At 44.6% G+C, this 23,621-nt stretch overlaps 1 protein-coding gene across 1 annotated transcript in view; it reads right to left on the bottom strand.

The window, feature by feature from the left end:
• Positions 1–23,621, bottom strand: part of PTPN14 (protein tyrosine phosphatase non-receptor type 14) — a 111,803-nt gene that overhangs the window by 26,723 nt on the left and 61,459 nt on the right. Inside the window, exons 4-11 of the mRNA XM_084828803.1 lie at positions 21,344–21,411; positions 17,370–17,440; positions 16,047–16,134; positions 13,004–13,092; positions 10,628–10,715; positions 7,920–8,002; positions 2,256–2,313; positions 1,858–1,936 (exon numbers count right to left, since the gene is read on the bottom strand). Of these exons, the coding sequence (XP_084684929.1) occupies positions 1,858–1,936; positions 2,256–2,313; positions 7,920–8,002; positions 10,628–10,715; positions 13,004–13,092; positions 16,047–16,134; positions 17,370–17,440; positions 21,344–21,411 (624 nt within the window). The remainder of the gene's footprint in view (positions 1–1,857; positions 1,937–2,255; positions 2,314–7,919; positions 8,003–10,627; positions 10,716–13,003; positions 13,093–16,046; positions 16,135–17,369; positions 17,441–21,343; positions 21,412–23,621) is intronic.

Below are 23,621 nucleotides of genomic sequence, written 5' to 3'. Positions count from 1 at the left end.
TAGGAATTCCCCTAAACTTCCTTACAAACAGGAACAAATGTTGTACACCATTCTTCCTCTGCCTCCCGCTCTTCCTGCTTCTTCTGGCTTCCAGGATGATTCAGATATTTCAGGCACTACTTGCTGAAGTTCCCTCTGGTCAGACATAAAATAGGAGCCTAAAATATGTTATGTATAACTTGGTTTGCTCATAAAATTATCATGGTTGGTATATTAGATTTAAAAGTAGAGTTTATTCAGACAATAATTACAAATTTACTGAGTTTACTTTTTAAAGTTTTTAAATATAATAATTTTATGAGCAAACCAAGGTATATGTAATACAACTTTAGGAACATAATGGCTGCTTTATGTTCCTAAAGCAGCACTCCCCAAACTGGTGCCGTCCGGATGTTTTGGACTACAACTATTGGCCATGCTGCCTGAGGCTGATGGGAGCCTCAGGCAGTCCAAAATATCTGGAGGGCACCAGGTTGGGGAAGGCTGTCCTAAAGCAACAAAGTGACTTTAGATTTGTAAAAAGCGCTAATAAAAAGTATGCTTATTTTTCCATTTTTCCCAAAATTTCCATTTTTTGTTATTTTCTGAAACCTCCCTGAAAAAACCCTGTTTCTTTTCCATAGGTTCAAAATGTCTGGAAATGTTTCATCTCTATTCCAGTTAATAGGAAATTAGCTTGCCCAGATGTTTTGTGCCCTCATCTGAACACATATGGAGCTCTGGATGAGAGGCACTTGGCTATATTGTTGTTTTATCACTGACTGCGTGTAGGGCAAGTTGGTGGTTTATAGGACACTCGGACCACCAACAGTGGAAACAAGGAGATACACACAGAAAAATGAACAAACAGATACACTGCCCAAAATGTAGCACAAATCAAGCCACCATGTATTCACAAAATTGGGAGAGAATTAGAGGCCATTGGTCAGAGCAAACAGAAATGACAGTACAGAAACAAAAATACTCTGGGATGGAATCTCTCTCACCCTGCCACTTCCATCAGGCCCCTCCAGTTAAAAAAAAAAATACTTTCTGTCCCTGCAGCTCTTGTCAGATTGCCAGTGTGTGTGCCTGAAGGATTGGGCCCATGACAGCTTTGGATTTTGCCACAAAGCAGGAAAGGGAGAGAAAGAAACTCCTATTTCACAGGGGGTAATATTTTTCTTGAACAACAAGCCAAGTATTAGCCATTTCTTAAGTGCCTTGATTGGAAAGTACATGGAATTTAAACAGAGAGCTATTACACAGCACAGTAGCCCTGGTTCAGTTCTCACATCTGCTATAAACCATGTTGATGGAGTGGGAAAATTCTGGCCCACAGGTCAAATGTGGACCTCCAGACCTCTCGAACTGGATCTCTCTCCCCAGGCCAAGCCCCCTTAGTCAGCCCCACTCCACATTATTGATATTATTTATTCCATCCTACTCTGTCCCTCAAGTTGATGGATGGAACCTTGTGCAATTTGGGGAAGGCGAATGGCCTGGATGAAAATGTCTTTTCTTTTTATGTACTGAACAAAGGTAACAGCCACCTCTGTAACCCCACCCAGTTTTGGCTCTGGCCACGCTTACTGTTGGAATGAGGACCCTGAAAGGTTTTGACTGAAGTAATGCAGACCCCGACAGGAAAAAGGTTCCGCTCAGTCCTGCCTTAGGGCAAGGCACTATCTCATACCTTCAGACATTTCTTGCATCTGCAATATGGAGATTTAGCCATATTGATCTACCTTACTCCATTACTGCAAAGATTAGATCATGTCCGTGACATGCCTTGAAAATAGTATGTGCTATATCAAAGGGATTATTATTATTATTACTACTATTATTATTATTATTATTATTATTATTATTAAATACCTTGTGAATTGTGAGTTTCAGTGTAGTGTTCTCCACACTGGACATGCATAGGAGGCATAATAAATGGGTGCTGCCTTGGCTAAAATGTAAAAAGAAAAACACAGTTTGACATTTATTTATGGAACAAATCTAGCAGTGACATATTAGTAATCTTTCCACAAAATGTTGCCTGGCGTGCTATGGTCCATGGGGTCACAAAGAGTCGGACAGGACTTAACGACTGAACAACAACAACAACAACATTACTACAGTATTCAGTTTATTGATTTTTAATTTTTTGCAATTAACTCCATTTAGTTTTTTGCAGTTAACACAAACAGCTCTAGGTTTTTTTCTTCCTGAGTGTTTTGATTTTAATTGTTTCCCACTGAGAACTTCACTGATCCCAAGATATTTACCAAGGACGATCTACTCCAAGTGGGCCGCCGTCTGATAGGAGGGGGAGAATTTGGTTGTCTGTGGGAGAAAAATATTTACATTAATCATCATTGTATAAAATGCATATCCTTACCCAACAAGTACAAAAAAAGCAGCCCTTGCATAGTGCAGTTATCCACTTTGTAACAGATATAAAAACATGTATTTGAAAAATAGGAAGCATTAAAATCTTCCTTTAATTATAAAGACATTAACATTTTGTAATACACATGCTTTTTTTAGAAGACCTTATTTTATCCTGAAAATGCAGAAAAAATAACTAAAGGGAAAGAACTAAAGCATTTTGAGAAATGAGAACTGAACTGGAACCAAAGACAGATAAACATGGGTTAGACCTGCTTTTCCCAACTTAGCATTCTCTAGATGTGTATGAGTACAACTCCCATCATCCCCAGCCAGTGTGGTCAATGATGGGAGTTGTAGTCCAACACATCTGGATGGCGCCAGGTCACGGAAGGCCGGTTTAGGCAAAGAATAAGAAAATAATTGAGAGAGCATAGCAAGTGATCAACAAAGCAATGCACACAGGCCAAGACAGAAAAAGGCAACTAATAAAATAAATGCTGAATGTTATGTTACAGTAGCAGGATGCATGGTGGGAGAATTTAAGGAGGAACAGATAAAAAAGCAGAAAAGAAAAAAAATTCACAAGACACAGCAGGAGTAAAGTGCTTACGTGTAGAGAGGAAAGATGGAATTTCTCCTCTTACATTTTCTGATCTGGTGAATGACGTGATGTGCAATTAGAAAATACACACACACAAAGAAAGGTGAACAGCAGAGCCATTTTTAAAACACAGAGATCAGGAAAGGCCTTCAGATAGAAATCATCATCCTTAAATACTCCTATGGTATGATTCCGTCAGTATTCACTTTATTGATTCTTGAAAAAATAAAGCCCCACCTCTTGAGCAAGGCTTCATAAGGCATTAACCAAAAAATACAACATGATATACAATAAAATGACAAGCAATAAAAGAGTAAAAAAAATCAAACAATATAACCCAACAACTAATAAATACAAACAGGGCGATAGCCATCTTAACTGCCACAAAACACTTAGAATAGCAGTTACTCCCATCATGGTTTCACCTAAAAGTATATAAAGAAGCTTCTCTATGCAAGGAATTTCATACCTTGGGTCCTACTACCAAGAAAGCCCTAGATCTCAAGGCCATCACTATGCCTCAGATGGCAGGGGAATCTTAAAGCAGTCCTAAACTTTTTGGGTCAGTGGGCAGTTTTGGAATTTTGAGTGTTGTGGGCATGCTCACAAAATGGCTGCTATATGGGCATGGCTCATCACAAACAACCCATTTCCCAGAAGGCAAACCGGTGAGACTAAAAGAAACATAATTTGCCCAAGAACCTAAGTACAAGGCAGAGGTAGGGGCTGAGCTTCAAAAAACAAAACCACACTTTTGAACCCACAAAGCACTTGCTTGGCAGCCATAGGCGACAAGGAATTGCATGCTGGCAAGTCAGTGGGCTGGCGGAGGAGGAACAGCGCGCTCTGTCTCTCCTCTGCACCCAGCACAGAAATCAAGCTGGCTGCCAGAGGAGGGAAGCCCCCTCCTCCGTGCCTGGCACAGAAATGCAGCGGGTTGCTGGTGGATGGATAGAGGAGACTAGTCACTTTTGTGGGCTTATTTACAAGGCTGTCATAAAGTAGGAGGGAATATACAAGTGTTACTATAACCAGTGGAGGCTCGTGGCTCTGATGTCCGTGGGGCGGTGCATACACTCCAGGTTTCAGTCCGGACCAGTCAGAACTGTAAAGGAGTTGGATAGCTTCCACCCCTTGGATAGCTCCTTGAGAGTTCTGACTGACACTCAGAGCGGATTCATCGCCCACTAACATTGGAGCCATCAGCCTCCACTGGCTATAACACAGCTGTATAGAATCCCCATGGAAATCAGTTGGATTGTGTAGGAATGAATCTGAGCGTGTGGGATGTCTGGTAGCTCAGAATCAGAATCAGATTGGGAACAGCAAGAACAGAGGGAGGCTCCCTCCCTAGTGAGCCCAGTTATGGCAAGACTTTCTTCCCAAGGCCCCAACACACAGATGGCCCAGCCTGAATGGCTCCCCATTCCTTCACCATGAGAACTAAAGCTTCAGAGGAGGAGGAGGGCGAGGGGCATGACTCGAGGGATGCTAGGGTCCGTCGCAGAGCGAAGCAGAAATAGTCAGAGGCAGGGCTCAGACACTCCGCCAGGTTGGCCACTCGTGGAAGCCTACGGAGAAGGGAGCCACCCTAAGGGAGGGGCTTCCCTGTGAAGCAAGTCTGGCCGTGAAATTCATGCCCAGACGGCTGGCAACTTCTCTAACTTCCACTTCATCTCCTCTATTGATATTCGTGGATGTGTGGATTAGCTGGTTCTATGCAGTCTGAGAGTTTCCTAGCTTAATGTACTATTTATTTATTACCTTGTTAATAAATAAATAGTTCTTCCTCCAAGATTCTCAAGACAGCATGCATGGTCTTTTCGTCCCTACTCCTTGTTTATCCTAACAGCCCTGCAAGGTAGCCTGGGCTGAGAGTAGCTGTCTGGCCCCAGACCACCCCGGTACATTTCATGGCTGAGCAGCAATTTGAACAGGCCTCCCCATGCTGAGTCTGATACTCCACCACACCATGTCAGTTTTCCATTTCATCACGGCCAGTCTTAATGGACATGAGGCTGCTGTACCGAACCACATTCTGGACTGGTGCGTTATTATCCCCATAAGTCGTACTTTCTTATCTTCTACCTTCAAAACCAGTTGTTTTCCGGGCCAAATTCAAGGTGTTGGTTTTGACCTTTAAAACCCTATATGGTTCCGGCCCAGCATATGTTAAGGAGCGCCTCCAGCAACACCAGACAAGGCCGCTCAACAAGATCAGCCTCGGATGGCCTTCTCTCTGTCCCATCTTCCGGGACAGCTAGGCTGGTGAGGACAAGAGAGAGAGCCTTCCCTGTGGTGGCCCCCACTCTGTGGAACTCCCTCCCTAGGGAACTCCACCATGCCCCCTCTTTAATGAGCTTCCGCCATGCATTAAAAACGTGGTTGTTCAGGCAGGCATTTGGGGTGGGCTAGGGTAATTTTAGAAACGTGATGTTTTTAATGTTGAATTTTATTGTATGAACAGTTTTTATTGTTGTACATCGCCCAGAGTGGCTGGATGACTGGCCAGATGGGCGATTAATAAATTTAATTAATTAATAAATAAATTCAAGCATAAAGGAGGAAACAGAGGCAAACACAGGCTCCTTCACTTTTGTCCACCACACCCTGTCCCAACTCTGTGCTGTAGGCAGTATTCTGCTCCTCAGGTAATCTATCCCACCAGTACCCTAAATTTTCCTTTTTCTGAAACTGGCTACAGCTCTGGTGCTTTATGATAAGGGAAGAGCTACCATCTTCTAAAAGGCAGATGATTTTGTTTTTTAAGCCCAATATTGGGAGTCCAGAGCACTTCAAACATTGTATATGAAGTTACTTGAGATATCAGTTGTACTTGCTAAGCAACCCGTACTCTGTAGTAGTAGCTAAGCGACATACCAGTTGAGTGTGGGTTGTTGTTGAACAGTGGGTGGTTTGCTGAATCATGGGTTAGTGTGTTGTCTGAACGCAGGACATTTTCTGCAGGGGGGGCTTGTTAACCATGCAGCATGGCTTATCTTTCTTGAACAAGCCACTGTGAGAACCCCATGGTTTGTTGCTGGGTTGTTCAGGGTGGTTAACATGCCACCCTGCAGAAAATGGTCTGGGTTCAGACAATACACTAACCCACGATTCAACAACAACCTACACTCGACCACTGCATGTGGGTGAGTGTGTTGTGTGAAGAGATCCACTCTGCATGATTGCGGCATGGTCAACAAGCCATGGTGTGTTGTAAACCCAACTGAACATGCCGGCCAGATTTCCCTAATTACCCTAACTGGCGAGGCTTGCTGTGTTGTCCAAACCCAGGCAGCATGGCTTGTTGGAGGGGGCAGCAGCCCTCAAATAGCCCGTGAGCTGTTGTTGGGTAATTTGAGCGTTGCTGCCTCACCCCCCAAACAAGCCATGCTGTCTGGGTTATAGCTGCACCACTGAGGATAGTTAGGGAAATCTGGCGGGCACACGACTGGCATGTGTGGCGGTAGAAAAAATTATGTTTCTCATAGCAATCATGAGAACTGTCCAATAGACTCTTGTGATGGGTTTGCGTGTGCCTTCCAATCCCTTTGCTCATGTTCTCTATTAACTATCAGTGCTGGGGAAGATTAAAGTCAACCTTGTACGTGGAGAGGTCCTCAGCCAATAAACCCTAAATACTTAAGTGAGCTCGGCAACGCTGCCGTGTCCTCAGCTCTTCCCTCTGTCATGCAAGCTCAACAGATGGCAACACTGATAAGACAGATGCAGATGTTCAGCTTCTATGTGGGGCTGCAAGGTCGATGAGGGCTTCTTCTCAGCTATGCCATTAACTCATCAAACGCTGCAATGTTTGCTGTCCACTAGCAAAATGGATCTCACTCCCGTGGAGCAATAATTACAGAGATAGTGAATGGCTCTTATGTTGCAATCTAATGCATGTCCACTCAGAAGGGAGTCCTCCTGTGTTCAGTGGGCCTTACTCCCGAGTAAGTGCGCACAGGATTACAGCCTTGATCAAGGTGTGGTTAGCTGAAGATTGTGTATGGCAGGGGTGGGAAAACTGTGGCCCTCTAGATATTAGCTGGACTACAACTCCCATCATCTCTGACCACTGGCCATGCTGACTGGGACTGACGGGAATTGGAATCCAACAAGTTCCGGAGAGTCACAGGTTCCCCACTGCAGTGTACTGAGTGCCTTGATATTTCTTCCCCATTCATTCATAGGTACAGAATACTGTCAGCTATTCCCATAGGCCAATTTGAACATCTGAGCCAGCTCTTCAGTCTAACCAACGTGCTGCTGGGAGAAGCTGGTGAACACTCATCCCATCCGCACCCCCACTTTCTCTGGAACCTGACCACGGGCTAATCTTTGGCCATGTCATCTGCCTCTGGCCCTTTGGACCCTGGTCTACCTGTGCTAGAACTGGACCTCCAGGCACCCCTAGGTCCTGTGGCCCGTCTCTGTGCTTCACCAAGCCCTGACAGATATTCTGCCTTGAGCAGTTTGATAGTTAATCAACAAAAGGCACAAAAGGGGTCCTGGAATCCTGGCTTATTATCCTGGCTTGTTATGTTAACCGATATGGGGGTAGATTTGAGGGAGCTTCAGAGGGAGGATAGCAAGGGTAACTCCCATTCCACAAGTGGAAGTCCACTCATATGATGTTGGATTTAACCCAGCATCTGGGAGCAGCCACTGAGAAGGCCCTGTCTTGCCTTTCAACCGAAGGCTTCCAAGGTGCTTACAAAAATAAGCTTTCCCTTCTTTGTAACATTAATGTTCCAGTCAAGAAAGCACACATCATGTATATCGCTCTTATCTTGGATCTCAGTACTAGAGTTATCATCTTTGATTTTGCTGCATCTGCGAAGAGCCAGATGGAGAACAAATCATAAAAATGCCCTCAACAAGCCAAAAGCCTGGACTAAAATGAGATCGTTTCTCATTCCCCACAGCGAGCCAGAATTTGCAAAGGGTATGTACTCACTCTGTGCAGATTTTGTTTTGTTTGTAAAACTTGTGCTTTGCAGCGAACAGCCGTGAAATGTACTTGGCATTTTCAAGGTCATCCTTTAAAAGCAGAAAGGTGGGGAGGGGGAGTGAGCGAGGAACACAGAAAAAACACACACATCTAATTACACTCTGACTAGCATAGCAAAAAGTTATGAAACAGTGGCTATATTCTTCTAAAATATTACGTAGGAATAATGCTTTGCTCAGAAAGATATATGCAAAAATCCAAGCCATCAGCATCCAAGTTACTGCATTACAGGGATGCTAATGCAACCTTCTCTCACCATCTGGGTGCAGAGAGAACGGTCTGATGGACAAATGATGCTGTTACATTGTTAAATCTAAGCAGGTCTTTGCCTGTTCAGGGCCTGGATGGGAGATGGCCCAAGGGCCCCATGTAAGTAACTCTGAGAGCAGCATAAAAATACAGTATGTTTACCTAGGCTTACTCAGTTTATACAATGAGCCTAACAGTGGAGCTTCCCTAGATCATCCATGGGGATATCCAAGCCAATGGATTCCCATGGAGAGTGGACTACTGCCCCTATCCAAAGGTAGTGCTGGATCACCAGAAGAACATGCCCCACTCTGGTTCTAGTTGGTCAGCTGCCTAGGGAAGCAGGCACCCAGATGATATAAGCATTTATAAGTCAGTTTCACAGGGATCTTGGGCATTCAGTTGGATAGCACATCTCTCTGAATCCACTGGACAAGTACCACTGGACAAGCACCAGGTCAGACATCACCCCACCTACATCATCACAAAACCTCAAGCGAAAGAGAAGTGTTTGCTCAGGTTGCTTTGCCTCACATAAGAATATAAGAACATAAGAAGAGCCCTGCTGGATCAGACCAAGGGTCCATCCAGTCCACACGGTGGCCAACCAGCTGTCGACCGGGAACCCACAAGCAGGGCATGAGGGCAATGGCACCTTCCCACCCATCCCACTTCTACAGAATCACCAGGCTACCTGAGGCTACTCTACAGCATGGGTAGTGAACCTCAGTCACGTGGGCCAAATCTGGCCCTCCCCTAACGGCCACGCCCCCTTCCCCTGGCACCATCTCCTTTCTCCCAACCGTTTGGTGGTTTCACAGCTTTCCTGTGGTTTTTCCTCATTCTAAAAGGTTGAAATGCCTCTCCAAAGGCTGAGTTACTGGCAGTAAGGGCTTTAAGCTAAAATATGCTGGCATTTTTGGTATGCTGGCCCTGCCCCCTTTTGCTTTTGGCCCTGCTCACCACTGGAATGTAGCCCCCAAGAGCTTTTCTGAAAATGAATTCAACCCTCAGGCTGAAAGAGGTTCAACACCCTTGGCCTATGGGAAGTCAAGGAATGGGCCCATATTCCTGGATTACCAAACCTATAGAAATCCTATCGTAGTCTACTCCAGGCTTCCCTGACCTGGGGCCCTCCAGACAGGTTGGACTACAACTCCCACCACCCAGCTGGCTGAGGAATGATGGGAGTTGTAGTCCAAAACCTCTGGAAGACATCCAGGTTGGGGAAGGCTAATCCACTACGTGCCTCAGACAGGGTTCAGGACACTCTACTTTTCCTATTAGGGGATAGGTGCAGGGACAAAGGTGCCCTTCACATCCCTGCAGAGCAGTGGTGTTGCGAGGCAATAAGGGACAGGTGTGCACAGCCCTTTTCAGAGCAAGGAGGGCGCTTCTGCAATTGAGTCGAACTAACCCTGTGCTACGCATTGAAGAGAGGAAGCACGATGACCGTCGGGTGCTCCTTGGGTGGATCTTCTATTCCTTTCAGAGGGATATTTGAATCTCCATGAGGGCTGTATGAATCTTCAGATTCAGAAGCGGTATGCCTCTGAATACCAGCTGCTGGAGAGCAACAGCAAGAGGGGCTGTTGCTTCCCAGCCCGGCTTGGGAACTCCCCAGAAGCATCTAGTTCACTACCATGGGAAGCTGGATGACTGATGAGATCGGCCTTTGGTCTGATCCAGCAAGGCTCTGTTTATGCTCTCCTGAAATGGAGCCTTCATGATTCGGATATCTCCGACTTCCAGAGGCTAAGAAGAAACACCGGGATGTGGTAATTACATTACGCCTTTCCTATAAGCTCCCCGAGGCATTTCGCTAGCCACTGGTGGGGACAGAAGACTGGACTAGATGGATCCTTGTCTCATCCTGCAAGGCAACTATTATGCTCTTCTATCATTGGGTGACACTAGCCTTATTTAGACATTCGTCAATGTGGAGAGACGTGTGCTGCCCCAGCCCCCTTCACCCCTGACCTTGGGAGATGGGACCCACGTTCAGCTGGACATGGTTACAGTCCTCTGTATGGCTGGAAGCCACAAAAGGTCCCACGTAAAGGTTCCCAATTGCAGTGACACCCTCCCTTCCAGCTATCGCGCTTCACAGGAAGGTCAGGGACGGAGCAGTGTATGTGGCCCCGAGGCACCCCACAGATACCATTTACATGTAGCTGAAAAAAGCTACTGGTGGCTGATCATCCCAACTACCACCAACCACTGCAATCCACTCCCAAGCTTCTGGAGTGATCTCAAGGAGGTCAGATCGCCATGTTGGAAAACCCTCTTTAAGAATCTGTCCCTCTTGAAATAAAATAGATAATGGGCTTATCCATACCACAATGACCCTGTGGTTAAAAAATAATAATTAGCTCCTGATACTGATCTTTTCATGCTTTGCTTACCGTATGAAACAGCACAGTTTCTTCCTTGTTGAGCAGTTCCACAGCAATCGAAGACTTGTTATGTGTTATATTTCCAATGTCGTTCCACCTGCAGAAAAGCAACTATGCTGAAACACAAACCGCTGCAAAACAATACTCTGATTTGCCTTTCAGTAATGGCAGAAAGCGAAGGGGATCTCAAGAGCCTCTTGTTGAGGGTGAAAGTGGAGAGTGCAAAAGCTGGTTTGAAACTCAACATTAAAAAAACAAAGATCATGGCATCTGGCCCCATCACTTCCTGGCATATAGAAGGGGAAGAAATGGAAGCAGTGACAGATTGTATTTTCTTGGGCTCCAAGATCACCGCAGACGGTGACTGTAGCCATGAAATTAAAAGATGCTTGCTCCTTGGGAGGAAAGCTATGGCAAACCTAGACAGCATAGTAAGAAGCAGAGACATCACCTTGCCGACAAAGGTTCATATAATCAAAGCTATGGTTTTCCTAGTAGCAACGTATGGCTGTGAGAGCTGGACTATAAGGAAGGCTGAGCGCCGAAGAATTGATACTTTCGAACTGTGGTGCTGGAGAAGACTCTTACGAGTCCCCTGGTCTGCAAGGAGGTCAAATCAGTCCATCCTAAAGGAAATCAACCCTGAGTGCTCATTGGAAGGACAGATCCTGAAGCTGAAGCTCAAATATTTGGGCCACCTAATGCGAAGAGAAAACTCCCTGGAAAAGACCCGAATGCTGGGAAAGATTGAAGGCAAAAGGAGAAGGGGACGGCAGAGGATGAGATGGCTAGATAGCATCACCGATGCAATGAATATGGACTTGAGCACGCTCCGGGAGAGAGCGCAAGAGAGGAAGGCCTGGTGTGCTATGGTCCATGGGGTCACGAAGAGTCGGACACGACTGAACGACTGAACAACAACAAAGTTTTTAGTATGAGGCTGATTCGGCTCTCTGAGACTTCAGTGATAGCTGGGCTGTCAATTTTGTTTTGAATTTGTTTTACTGATCTTTTTGTGCACTGCCTTGGAGGTTCTGTTTAGGCCAAAAGCCAGGTTAGAAATATTTTAATAAATAATAAATAATACATAGAGTTGTTGTGCTTGTTCTATTACGAGAAATGTTAATTCAAGGAGAAATGTTTGACCAAGTCTCCCCACACACATATCTTGAAACTATGAATATGGGTGGCTTTATTGCCCACACAAAGTACCTGCAAGCGCTAAGCAGCAAAAATCACCTAAGCAGCAAAAGAAGTACCACAAACCAAATGTTAATGTTGTGTTTTTTGCTGCAAATCAAAGTATTTGAATGGTTCTCATAATGAATGCTAAGAAACCAGTCTTTAAATTAAAAAAAAAAACAAAACCTGATGTGCAAGTGAAAAAGTTAACTAGACTTCATTGCTTTATTATGTTTAAAATGATCTCAGTTTTTTGGGGGGTAAACTTGTGGATTATAATAAAAGAATAAAATGCAAACAACAGTAACACAATACTAAAGGCAACATTGTGCAAAGAAAGCCGCATTCAGATAAATAGAAAAAAAAATAGCAAAACAAAACACAGCAAGAGCAATGGTAAAATAGTCGGTGGGAAAAGGAGAACTGGCCCCACTCTCTGAAAATAAGAGAGAGCCCAGCAACCTTTAGCTACCACAGAAGGTTTTCCTAAAAAGACATGGTTAAATGAGGTAGCAATGGGAACATAAAGGTGGGGCCAGGCAGCCTTACCTGGGGAAAACATTCCATAATAGTCCTAGAGAAGCATTTGTTTGCACAGGTGAGGGCTAAAACTGCAGGGGCACACATGCAAGCCCAGCCCCCAGCATCCCTGGGCATGTGGGCTCCTTGAAGGACTTTGAGCAGGAAAACCTGCAAAGGGTTCTTAGTCAAGTCCCTCTGAAAACCCTTAGAAGCCTCCGGGTAGGGATGTCAGAGGAATTTGTCCAGGGGTGAAGCTCGCCAAGCTTTCACCAGCTTGGCCCCCCAAACTTTGGCTCACTTTTCCACAAGTTGGCCCAACTTGAACTCCATCGAGTCGGGCCAGTTTGTGGATTTTCTGGGGGTGAGGTGTTATTTGTGCAAATGGCAATTTGCACAAACCGCAGCCATAATTTGCGTAATCTTGCCAAATAGCAGGCTCCAATTTGCACAAATTGCTATTTATGCAAATGAAAAATGACAACAAAGTTCTCGGATTTCAGGAAGAAACCCTCAGCTCAGCTCACAAATGCAAAAAGGGCCACATTTCCTGATGATGGATATCTCTACTTCTGGACAATCAGGATCGCTGCCTTCCTAGGTGTTCTCCCATTGAAAACAGTGGCAAGTTCAAAACGCGTAAAACTCTGGGTGGATCAGACATCCAATGTCTCCTGATTTTACCTGTACATCACTGTGGGCCTTCCCATTCGATTCTTTATGAAAATCCCCATGCAGAAGATTCCAAGATTCATGTCATTACCTTGATTGTCCTGCACAGGTTGGAAGGGAAAAACAATGCGAACACTCAAAGCTGAATTCTGCCAAAACTGTAATCCTCAAAGAGGCAGCAATGACAATATATGGTTAAAGCAACAAGAATAATAGACCCTCCCTTATTTAGATGCCATTTAAATCAGACAGTTATGGGCAACATTTGGGCGATAGATAGATAGATAGATAGATAGATAATCAATCAATCAATCAATCAATCAATCAATTTATTTATTAAAACCACCTTTATCCCATTCCTCAGCTCCAAAAAGCTCCTGGAGAGGCTTACATGCGATAAGTAAACAGAAGACAGTCCCTGCCTACAGGCTTACAATCTAAAAAGACACAACACACAAGGAAAGAGGAATGGGGAGGGAAGAAGAAAATAAATTAAGGGTGCAATCCTATCCATGTTTAGACAGAAAAAAATCCTACAGCTCCCAGCTGGGGAATGCTGGGAGCTGTAGCACTTTTTTTGTCTAAACAGGGATAGGATTGCATCCTACATCATCTTTCAGCAGAGGTGATAGAATGGCTCTGCTTCTCCTCTCATCTCCCTCTGTACAGCCTTCTGGAATGGCTGCTGGTGATGAGCAAAGACCCTATCAGAAGAATAAGCCAGCTGGGACAGGCTTGCTGGTCTTACGTGCTGTGCTCAGATAAAATCCCCATTGCACTTGCTTCTTTCTTGTAAGGTATTCATTGGAGGTATGATTATCAGATGCAGTATTAGCACAAAAATTACTGGTGTGGCTTACACAAAGCAGTGCTTGAAAAACCTCTAAGGGCGAAATCCTATGCATGTTTAGACAGAAAAAAGTTCTACAACTCCCAGCATTCCCCAGCCAGCATCGACTTTTTTCTGTCTAAACATGCACAGGATTGCACCTTAATAGTGCTTTCCTCTCACTCCCACAATGAGCTGAGTTAGTCCTGACAGTTACACTCACTGCTGCATCCCTCCAGTTCACCTTGCACAGCACCGAACTCGCTTTGTTGCTTACCAAACATTACCAGAGGGAAGCTGAATGAGAAACTCTGTTACAGAATTAATTTGCTACAGCACAGGACTTTAAATGTGCTATAAACCTTTGATTTCTGACAGTTGTCTAAAGGCTGGACATGGAAGACCACATCAGTTTCTGCCTTCTGGTGCAAAAGAACATTAATTTTCATGCAGACTGTCACAAGATCTAGAGCGTTGAAGCTAGCCAACTCATTTATTTCCTTCTGTCCCTTCAGGCTAATGCAAGTCGTCCTGATTCTTTGCATCAGCTGAAGCAGAGGCAGGGAAGATCTTGAGCTGGGACATGCCTTAGGGTAGAAATGGAATTGCCCGAGGCACATAAAGCTACAGAATAGCTCCACAACTGACATACAAGAAAAAAAGGGGACTTTTACAGGTAAAAGGCAAAACATTTTGAATGATTTGGCAAGGCCACATGCACTGTTCGTGCCTACCTGGGTTGCAAATGTGTGAAATATCAAAGCAATCAAAATGCTTAGATCAAAATACAAATTAAAGGTGGGGAATCATAAAAGGGATGCTATCGATCAAAATAAAAACATGAAAAAATGGCTAGTAGCTCACTGAAACTCCCAAGCCTCTTGAGACTGGTCTGGAAAGTGCGGATAGTGCAGGATTCAGCAGTTAGGGTGCTCGTCAGGGAACTGCTCAGAGTTCTCAGCCTTTGCTCAGAGAACTGTACAGGTTGCCAATATACTATTGGGCCAAAGTTTAAGGTGACGTTATTGACCTGTAAGGCCTTAAACAACATGGTGCAGCGCCTTCTCCCATATCAACCTGCCCATTCGCTGTGATCTACAGATCAGGGCCTCCTGCTTGTTCATCGGAAGGTACATCTGAAACCAGGAGGAGGGCCTTTTCTGTTGTGGTACCCACCTTTGGAACTCCCTCCTCCATGAAGTGCGACAGGCGTAATCCCTGACAGTGTTTAGGGACCTGCTGAAAACTTATCTGTATACCCAAGCAATTGTGGATTTTAATACTGAGCTTGGTAGATTTTATTTGTTGTTGTTTCTATCTTTCACTTTATTTTAATTGTTGTTTTAATGTACTTTGTACACCACCCTGAGATTTGATAAATATAAATATATATCTAAAATAACAATAAAAATAAATAAGTATTTTAAGGGCTGCAGACCCAAGGAGCCCCGCAGTACAATAAAACAGCATCCTTCCCTTGTGGAGTTACACGGGAACATAAGAAGCTGCCTTATACTGAGTCAGACCCTGGGCCCATCTAGCCCAGTATCGTCGACACGGACTGGCAGTGGCTCTCCAGGGTTTCAGGCGGGAGTTTTCCCGGCCCTACCTGGAGATGTCGGGGATTGAACCTGGGACCTTCTACATGCAAAGCAGGGACACTACCACTGAGCCACGGCCCCTCCCCTCACACCTGCAGCTTGTAATGGGAGGGATTGTGGTTCACTGATAAAGCAGGTCTGATAAAGAAGGTCTGAGGTTCAAGGCTTGAATCTCCAGTCAAAAAGAGATCCCAGGGAACAGGGATTTGGTGGGGCGGGGACTTGGGAGAGCTACTGCCAGCTGTAGCAAGCAGTACTAGGCTAGACGGATCACTGGTCTGTGTCAGTACAAGGCACCTTCATAGAAAATGGGTTGAACAAGAAATCACAAGGAAAGCTGCAATGAGGTAACAGCACGGGACTGGCTGGGTCTACACACGCAGTGGTGGTCCCGCATATTGTCTGTAGTAGGGGGTTGCATGAAGAAAACATATTACCTAAAAGATCAAAAGCTTCTTCCCTCTTCCCCCAGACTAACTTTTTCCTCCACATCAACTCTAGTGTCTGATCCGTTCAAGTGTTTTTGATTCGACACAGAGCGATTATTGGAACTGGAGTATATATTTCTAATGTGATAAATGCCTTTGTTGGAAACTCAAGCACAGTTCCTATTGCAGCACCTTACCTTCACAGGGAAGCTTTCCTGCCCAAACCCATCTAACCGCTCCACTTCACTGATGTAAAGAAATTCCGCGTCTGCTGCAGAGATACCACTGTAAATGAAGTTAACAGAAATATGGCTCAGGGTTACCTGGAGGACCAAAGATTCAATTCAGACCCCTGGGAATTTATTAATTTAGAATTATCTCGGATCATTACACCATCCATAGGGCAAACTGGATCAGGCCAGTCAAACCACTGCTACAAGACAAGGCCACCATCCTGTTCCCCTGCACTTCAATCCGGACTATCAAAATTTCAGTGTAAACAGTCAGAAACTCAGCATGAGTGAAACCAAGGGACATCTTATTGTGGTGCAAAATGAGGCTGTCCTGTCTCTAGCTGTGATGGTGTTGGCTTAGATTAAGCTAGAAAGCTACCATCGCATAGTGGCAGAGGCTGATATCTCCAGTTCAGATCTTAAGAACCTAAGAAGAGCCTTGCTGGATCAGACCAAGGGTCCAACTAGTCCAGCATTCTGTTCACCCAGTAGCCAACCAGCTGTCCATGGGAAACTCACAAGCAGGAGTGTGCGCAACCAGCACACTCCTGCCCATGTTCCCCAGGAACTAGAGTACATAGGCATGCTACCTCTGATACTGAAGGTAGCATACAGCCATCAGAACTAGTAGCCATTGATAGCCTTATCCTCCAGGAATTTGCCCAATCTCCTTTAAAGCCATCCAAAATTGGTGGCCAACTCTACATGTTGTGGAAGTGAATTCTATAGCTTTACTATGTGCTGTGTGAAGAAGTACTTCTTGATGTAGCTAGTCGCTTTAGGCAGGCTACAAACTCTCAACCTCAGCTGCCCCAGCCGCAATATGGGGATAACAATACCCACCTTACAGACACTGGCATCTTCTTACGAACAGTGTACAAGAGTGCCAAAAGTGCAAAAGTGCAAAACTATTTTGCAAAAGCAACTGCCCATATTATGTGGGACCCAAATAACAATCAAATCATGTTTTTTCCCACAACAGTGGCCAGCCAAATGCCTCTGGAGAGTTTACCTGCAGGGCATCAGACCATGTGTGCTCCCTTATTGTTTGTCCTATTCACAAGTAGGCTGCCCTTGAACCCAGAGGTTGCATTTAGCTAACACTGGCTGTCGCCATCTTTTTTCTCTAAGGTTCCAAGCAAAAACAAAGCAATCAGCCAAAGCAGAAAAGGAGCTTACAGGACATAGCACTATGGGGGTAAATGTACCCCATAAATAAGTGATAATAAAGACATGCAGGTTCCATATGAGGGCAGCAATCTACACACTGACATGTTTGGGTCTCACCTGTGATTTTTGTGTTCCTGAGCTACTTTCTGAGTCAGTTCCTCCAGGACTGCTTCATCCTGGGTCAAATCCTGTAGGAAAACAAAGGAAGAAACATACTCAGAGAGTATGTGCATGTATGAGACAGAGTGGGGCTGTTTGCACCTCATGGAGGCACTCGGCAGCAAATCATGGGTTAATCCTTAGCCTACGATTTGCAGGGCTGTGCACTGTGCATGAGCTGCTTCTGTTTCCTGTAAACAACCTCTGACTGGCCCAAACCCAGACTGATGTGTTGTTTAGGGGCTACACAATCCAGTGGTTAACTCAACAACAAACCATGGGTTAACCACTGGGTTGTTAAGCCCCTGAACAATTCATTGGTCTAGGTTTGCATGTCATGCTCACAACCTCGAATCGGACCGATCCATTGGTTGTCCACAGAAACCATAAGTGGCTTGCAGGCGCAGCACATCCCTGTGAATCATGGGTTAAATAACCCATGATTTGCCACTGTGGCATGCGAACAAGTTCAGTGTGTAAGCAGAGGAGGGGATTTAAGGAGTTAAGATTTCCATTGCAATGCTTTTAGTGCCATAGTTGATGTTTGGGATACAGAGATGGAACCAGTAAATCAAGGAAAGGTGACTACATTCCACAGTCAGACTTGCTACAAAGATGGCCACCTTCCATTTGCCCAGCTATAAATGTGGGCCAGATTCATTAGGCAGGAGACGCCAAAGATGACTCGAACAGAAGGTCATCCACAAAGAAAAGTGCATCAATCATACCATTCTGCTGACCCAAATGAGCTTGGGAATAGAGGCAGGAGGGCCAAGGAAAAACAGGAAACTTAGGAAGGGGGAACACCTGAGACTCTAAGGAAAGCTAGTGAGTTCACATAGAAGCATTGGGTATTTGGATGTCAGATGAGGTAAGTCTTATGTAGAATGGTCCCAATGATTAAAACCATACAGCTGATATACATGTTCTGCAAACTCATCAGGGTAGAGTGCTTCTTGGACTCTGCCACTTCATACTGAGATGGCAGAGTCATATTCCTGAATGCTCACCCACGTATAAAACTCTCTGAGAAGATAAAACCTTCTCCCTGATGTACTGGGTTGTTTGTTTTACACACAGGGAGTTTTATTTTGTTTTACACAGAAAAATGTTTTTTATAAATGCCAACCCCACCCACTCTGCATTTGGGGGTGGAAGATTCCTTCCTGGACTGTAACGTGATTTTGCTGTCCATGTAGGCATAGCCATATAGTTGGAAGCCATCCAGCACAAGGCCACTGACCTACTAATTCTACCACAAACTAATCAATGCAATGCAGACGATTGTGCCCTAAAATGTGAGAGAGGGTGCCCAGGGAAAAAGAAGGGCTTACAGAGCAAACAGCTCCCATATAACCTGTCCAAGCAAGTCATGTGTGTTGCAAGGAAAATCACTAGCTCCCATCCCAGGTCATAAACCAACCCATTAGGAAGATGGGAAGCTGCCTTGTAGCAAATCACATCACTGGTCCATTTATCTCAGTGTCGACTGATACACTGATGGCAGCTGCTCTCCAGGATTTCAGGCAGGACACTTTCCCAGACCTACCTGAAGATGCCACAAATTGAACTTGGGACCTTTTACAAACTATTAAGTCCCAGGGACAACACATTGCAAAAGAGCAACATATTAACATAAAAGAAAGAATGGACTAAACATTTCAGGAAAAAACGCAGACAAGAAGAGCTGGATTCCCCTCTGTGACTTGCATTCCTGCTAGTACTTTGAATTATGTGATCAAAAGCATTGCTGCCCCAGTTATTTAAAATGTGCAACACAATACACTTGTAATCTCAGCAACCAGAGGGAAAAATGTCTACTTTGTAAACATGGTTTGCGTGTGGCACAAGTTACTTTTTAAAGATTGTTTAGTACATTAGTAAAAATGGAATTGACTCATAATTTCAACGTTTAACACATGCAAAAAGGATGCCAGTAAACTCTGAGTGATTATTTTGGAATGCCTCAAGGCTGTGTGTATTTATACTTAGCCCAACCGTCTTACTTCTTGCTCATTGGGGGCCTCCCCATAATATTTGTTCCTGACACTGAAAAATGTGAAAGCGGTAGCGTGCTAATGAAAAATGGCATGGTACGTGCCTGTACACAGCTACACACCTGCGAGGCGTTCTGTGTACATAACTTTGTTCTTTTCGCTGCTGAAGAAATGCCGTTTGACACATATTGTAGCTACACAAGATCAAACACAGTCCAAGCACTCCCCAGCACTCGAGCTCACTGGAAGAGTATTTCTCCCAGCCTCCCCCACCCCGCAGCCATGTCTTTTGTCCATTGACTATGCAGTTAATAAGTAATTAACTGAACGATCCCACCCGGACATCTCTTTAAAGAAGGTAGGCATTATTAAAGAACAAGGTAGGCTGAAGGTAACTGTTAAGAGTGCTGGGTTTGACGTGAAAACTCTGGTTCATAGCTATTACATTGATTGATTGATGATTGATTGATTGCATGTGCTCACAGCATCATTTTAGCTTCCCAATAAACCCATGAGGGCAGTGCCAGCTCCAGATTTTTGAGGGCCCTTGGGCAAGGCCCCCTCCATGGGTGCCCTCCAACAATGAGTCTCCGTTCTCACTGCCACTGTTGCCAGCTGCTCTTGCTACTCATCCTCTTTCTCATCATTGCTACCAGATGCTGTGCTTGCTTGACAGGCAGAGAGCCAGCGAGCAAGATGGCAGTGGCATCTCTTGCTCTTCCTTCTCACCACCACAGTTGCCTGGGCCAGAGCGAGAGGCAAGTGAACAAGCAGGTTGCCATGATGGAGGAGAAGCAACTCCAGAGGGCTCTTGTCTGTGGACCCCTGCTCAGGTGTGGGCACTCAGGAGGTGCCCTACCTTTGGCGCCCTCCAGAAGTTCTGTACGTCAACTTCCGTCAGCCCCAGCCAGGACAGCCAATGGACAGCAATGCTGGGAGTTGTAGTGAAGGTACATCTCTTCATTTTCTTAAACTGATTACAGGAGCAGGGGGGTGATTTTTGCAAGGAGATTGTGATACAGGGTGGAGGGGAGGCTTATCCCTTTGATCCCCATCCATGACCCCTCCCCCCAAAAAAACCCTCAACCATGTAAGCTGATCTAATAACGCACTTAGGGACTCAAGATAAATGTCCAAATAAATAAAAATATATAAAAAATAAAAACATAAATAAGAACCTAAGAACATAAGAACATAAGAAGAGCCCTGCTGGATGAGATCCAGGGTCCATCTAGTCCAGCATTCTGTTCACACAGTGACCAACCAGCTGTTGACCAGGAACCCACAAGCAGGGCATGAGAGCAACAGCACTCTCCCACCCATGTTCCCCAGCACCTGGTTTACATAGGCTCATTGCCTCTGGTACTGGAGGTTGCACATAGCCATCAAGACTAGTAGCCTTTACATCAAATAAATGATATAAAGTTCAGACCACCGCTCCATCTCCTGATCAGTATATTCTATTCTAACTGGCAGTGGAGCTCTGAGCTCCACTAACTGAACTCCTTTTAACTGGGTCGTGGGGACTTGAACACGGGGCCTTCTGAGTGCAAAGTAAGTGCTCTACTGTTAAGCTAGGGACCCAGTAGGTTGTGTTGCAGCCTTGGAAGCTGACTTTGATACATACAGGTTGACAGTGACATATAAAATAGTTATAGCAGGGATGATGGAGTATTTGGTTGATTGGTTAAGGCAGTCAGAACCCAGAGGTACCTTAGTTCCTTTGAGAAAAAATATACAAGGACCAAGATGTCAGGAACTGTGTTTGTTGGATGCCAGATTAACATTGTGAAGCCTGGGGCCAATGAGATAGCAACAGTTAAAGGATGCAGAGGAAAATGTCCTCCATGACATTCCTATGAAGAAAACTATCCCTGAAGTAAGAAGGGATTGCATATAAAATTAAAAAGAAATATTCAGGGGGTATTAACTTACCATAGGAAACAGAACATATTCCCGGAGAAAATCATGAGATTCAAAGTGATGGTAGTCTCCAAAATCAGCTAGATGGGAGAAGGGGAGAAAAGACAAAAACCACAAGCTACATTAACTCAGCTTTACCTGGACATGAAATCCTCCACCCTGAAAAGATATACAAATGCTTAACGTGCAACAAATGGGGATGCTCAGTGTAAATGTATATGCAAGGTCTTAAATCTTTGACTTGAGAAGGCATTATAATCCCCAAATAATTTGTTCAACCTAAGAGATGACCTTTGTAATCGAGGTTCTTGGATGTTATGGTTTGTCTCCCTCATGCACAATATCAGAACCTGGGGTCATCCAACAAAGCTAAATGGTAGGAGATTCGGAACAAGTAAAAGGAAAGACTTCTGCACAAAGTACATAAACTATGGAATTCGTTGCCTCAAAATGTGGTGAAGGCCACCAACATAGATGACTTTAAAAGGGGATAAGCCGATTTCATGGAGGATAAGGCTATCAACTGCAAGTGGTCACGATGGCTATATGCTGCCTCCAGTATCAGAGGCAGCACACTTCTCAATACCATTCTCTGGAAAACAACAGCAGGAGAGGACTATTAACTTCACGACCTGCCGGTGGGCTTCCCAGAAGCATTTGGTTGGCCACTGCAGAAAATAGGATGTTGGACTATGGTTGGACTTGGTCTGATCCAGGAGGGCTCTCTCTCTCTCTCTCTCTCTCTTTATTTAATTTATTAATCGCCCATCTGGCTGGTCACCCAGCTACTCGGGGCGATGTACAATAATAGAAACAGTTAGAAACAATAACATTCTACATTAAAAACATAATATTTCTAAAAATATCCTAACCCACCCCAAATGCCTGCCTGAACAACCATGTTTTTAATGAGGACATGGAGGAGTTCCCTAGGGAGGGAGTTCCACAGAGTGGGGGCCACCACAGAGAAGGCCCTCTCCCTCTTCCTCACCAGTCTAGATGTCCTGGCTGATGGGACAGAGAGAAGGTCATCCAAAGCTGATCTTGTTAAGCGGCCTGTCTGGTGTTGTGGAGGCGCTCCTTCAGATATTATTATGTTCTTACTTTGACTTAGGGTGGCTACCATGGGGCATGCTGGGAGTTGGAAGACTTCTTCTGTCTAAACATGCATAGGACGGCATCTTTAAGCATTTTCTGTTTGGGGGGGAGTTTGGTCTGAAGTAATCAGATAAACTCTCTTGCCGAAGCTCCCTCAGCATTAACCCTGGTGAGTATGTATGCCTTGTACGCAACACATAACAGTACGCAAACAATTGTCTTCATTTTCCAAATGTTTGAGTATTAGGGAATGAAGTCAGGAGTACTTCCTAAAGGCTGTAATATTTTTTTGTAAAAGGCACTTCTATTTATCTGTTTTTAAGAAGCTTCATTTTAGAGAGAGCGAATGAGAGAGAGAGAAAATGCCCGAGAGCTCTTATTTTATTCTATTTGAATCAGATCAAACATTGCCGAAAAGGTACTCGAGATGCTGGAAATTCCCCTCGTAAATTACCTTAGTCAAATATTCTTACAAAACTTTCAAGATAATTTTAAAAAGCATAAATGAAGGAGAGAGAAAAAAAAATGTAGGAATTCCCTGTATCACTTATCAATCAAGGCTAACAGGTTATGCACCACACTGAATTCATCTCCTGGAGCACACCCTTCATCAGAAATGCTATTTTGGAGGGGGTGAGGAACAACATGGGAGCATAGGAAGCTGCCATAGGAGCATAGGAACCTGCCTTATACAGAGACAGACCATGGCTCCATCTAGCCCAGTACTGTCAGCACTGACTGACAGCCATGGCTCTCCAGGGTTTCAGGCAGGAATTTTCCCAGCCCTACCTGGAGATGCCAGGGATCGAACCTGGAACCTTCTGCATGCAAAGCTTGTGCTCTACCACTGAGCTAAGAATATTGGACAGCATTTTCTTTTGAAGACATGCTGATCACAGATACAGCTGTGAAATGTTGTAGGTCAGGATGAATCAGGATTTTCCACAGAGCAGCCTTTCATCATCATCATCATTTACATTTATATTCTACCCCATAGCTAAAGCTTTCTGGGCAGTTTACAAAGATTTAAAAAATAAAAATACAATATGCAAAATTTAAAAACATAAAAACATTTTCCAATGTGGTGCCCTCCAGCTGTTTTAAATTACAACGCCATCAGCCCTGACCATGGTCCATGCTGGCTGTGGCTGATGGGAACTGTAGTCCAAAACATCTGGAGGGTGCCACATCG

This window comes from Heloderma suspectum, chromosome 1, assembly GCF_057233095.1.
Source record: "Heloderma suspectum isolate Gila_16-S chromosome 1, 16-S_ref, whole genome shotgun sequence".
Classification (NCBI taxonomy): domain Eukaryota; kingdom Metazoa; phylum Chordata; class Lepidosauria; order Squamata; family Helodermatidae; genus Heloderma; species Heloderma suspectum.
This window is presented reverse-complemented; position numbering and strand designations above follow the sequence as displayed.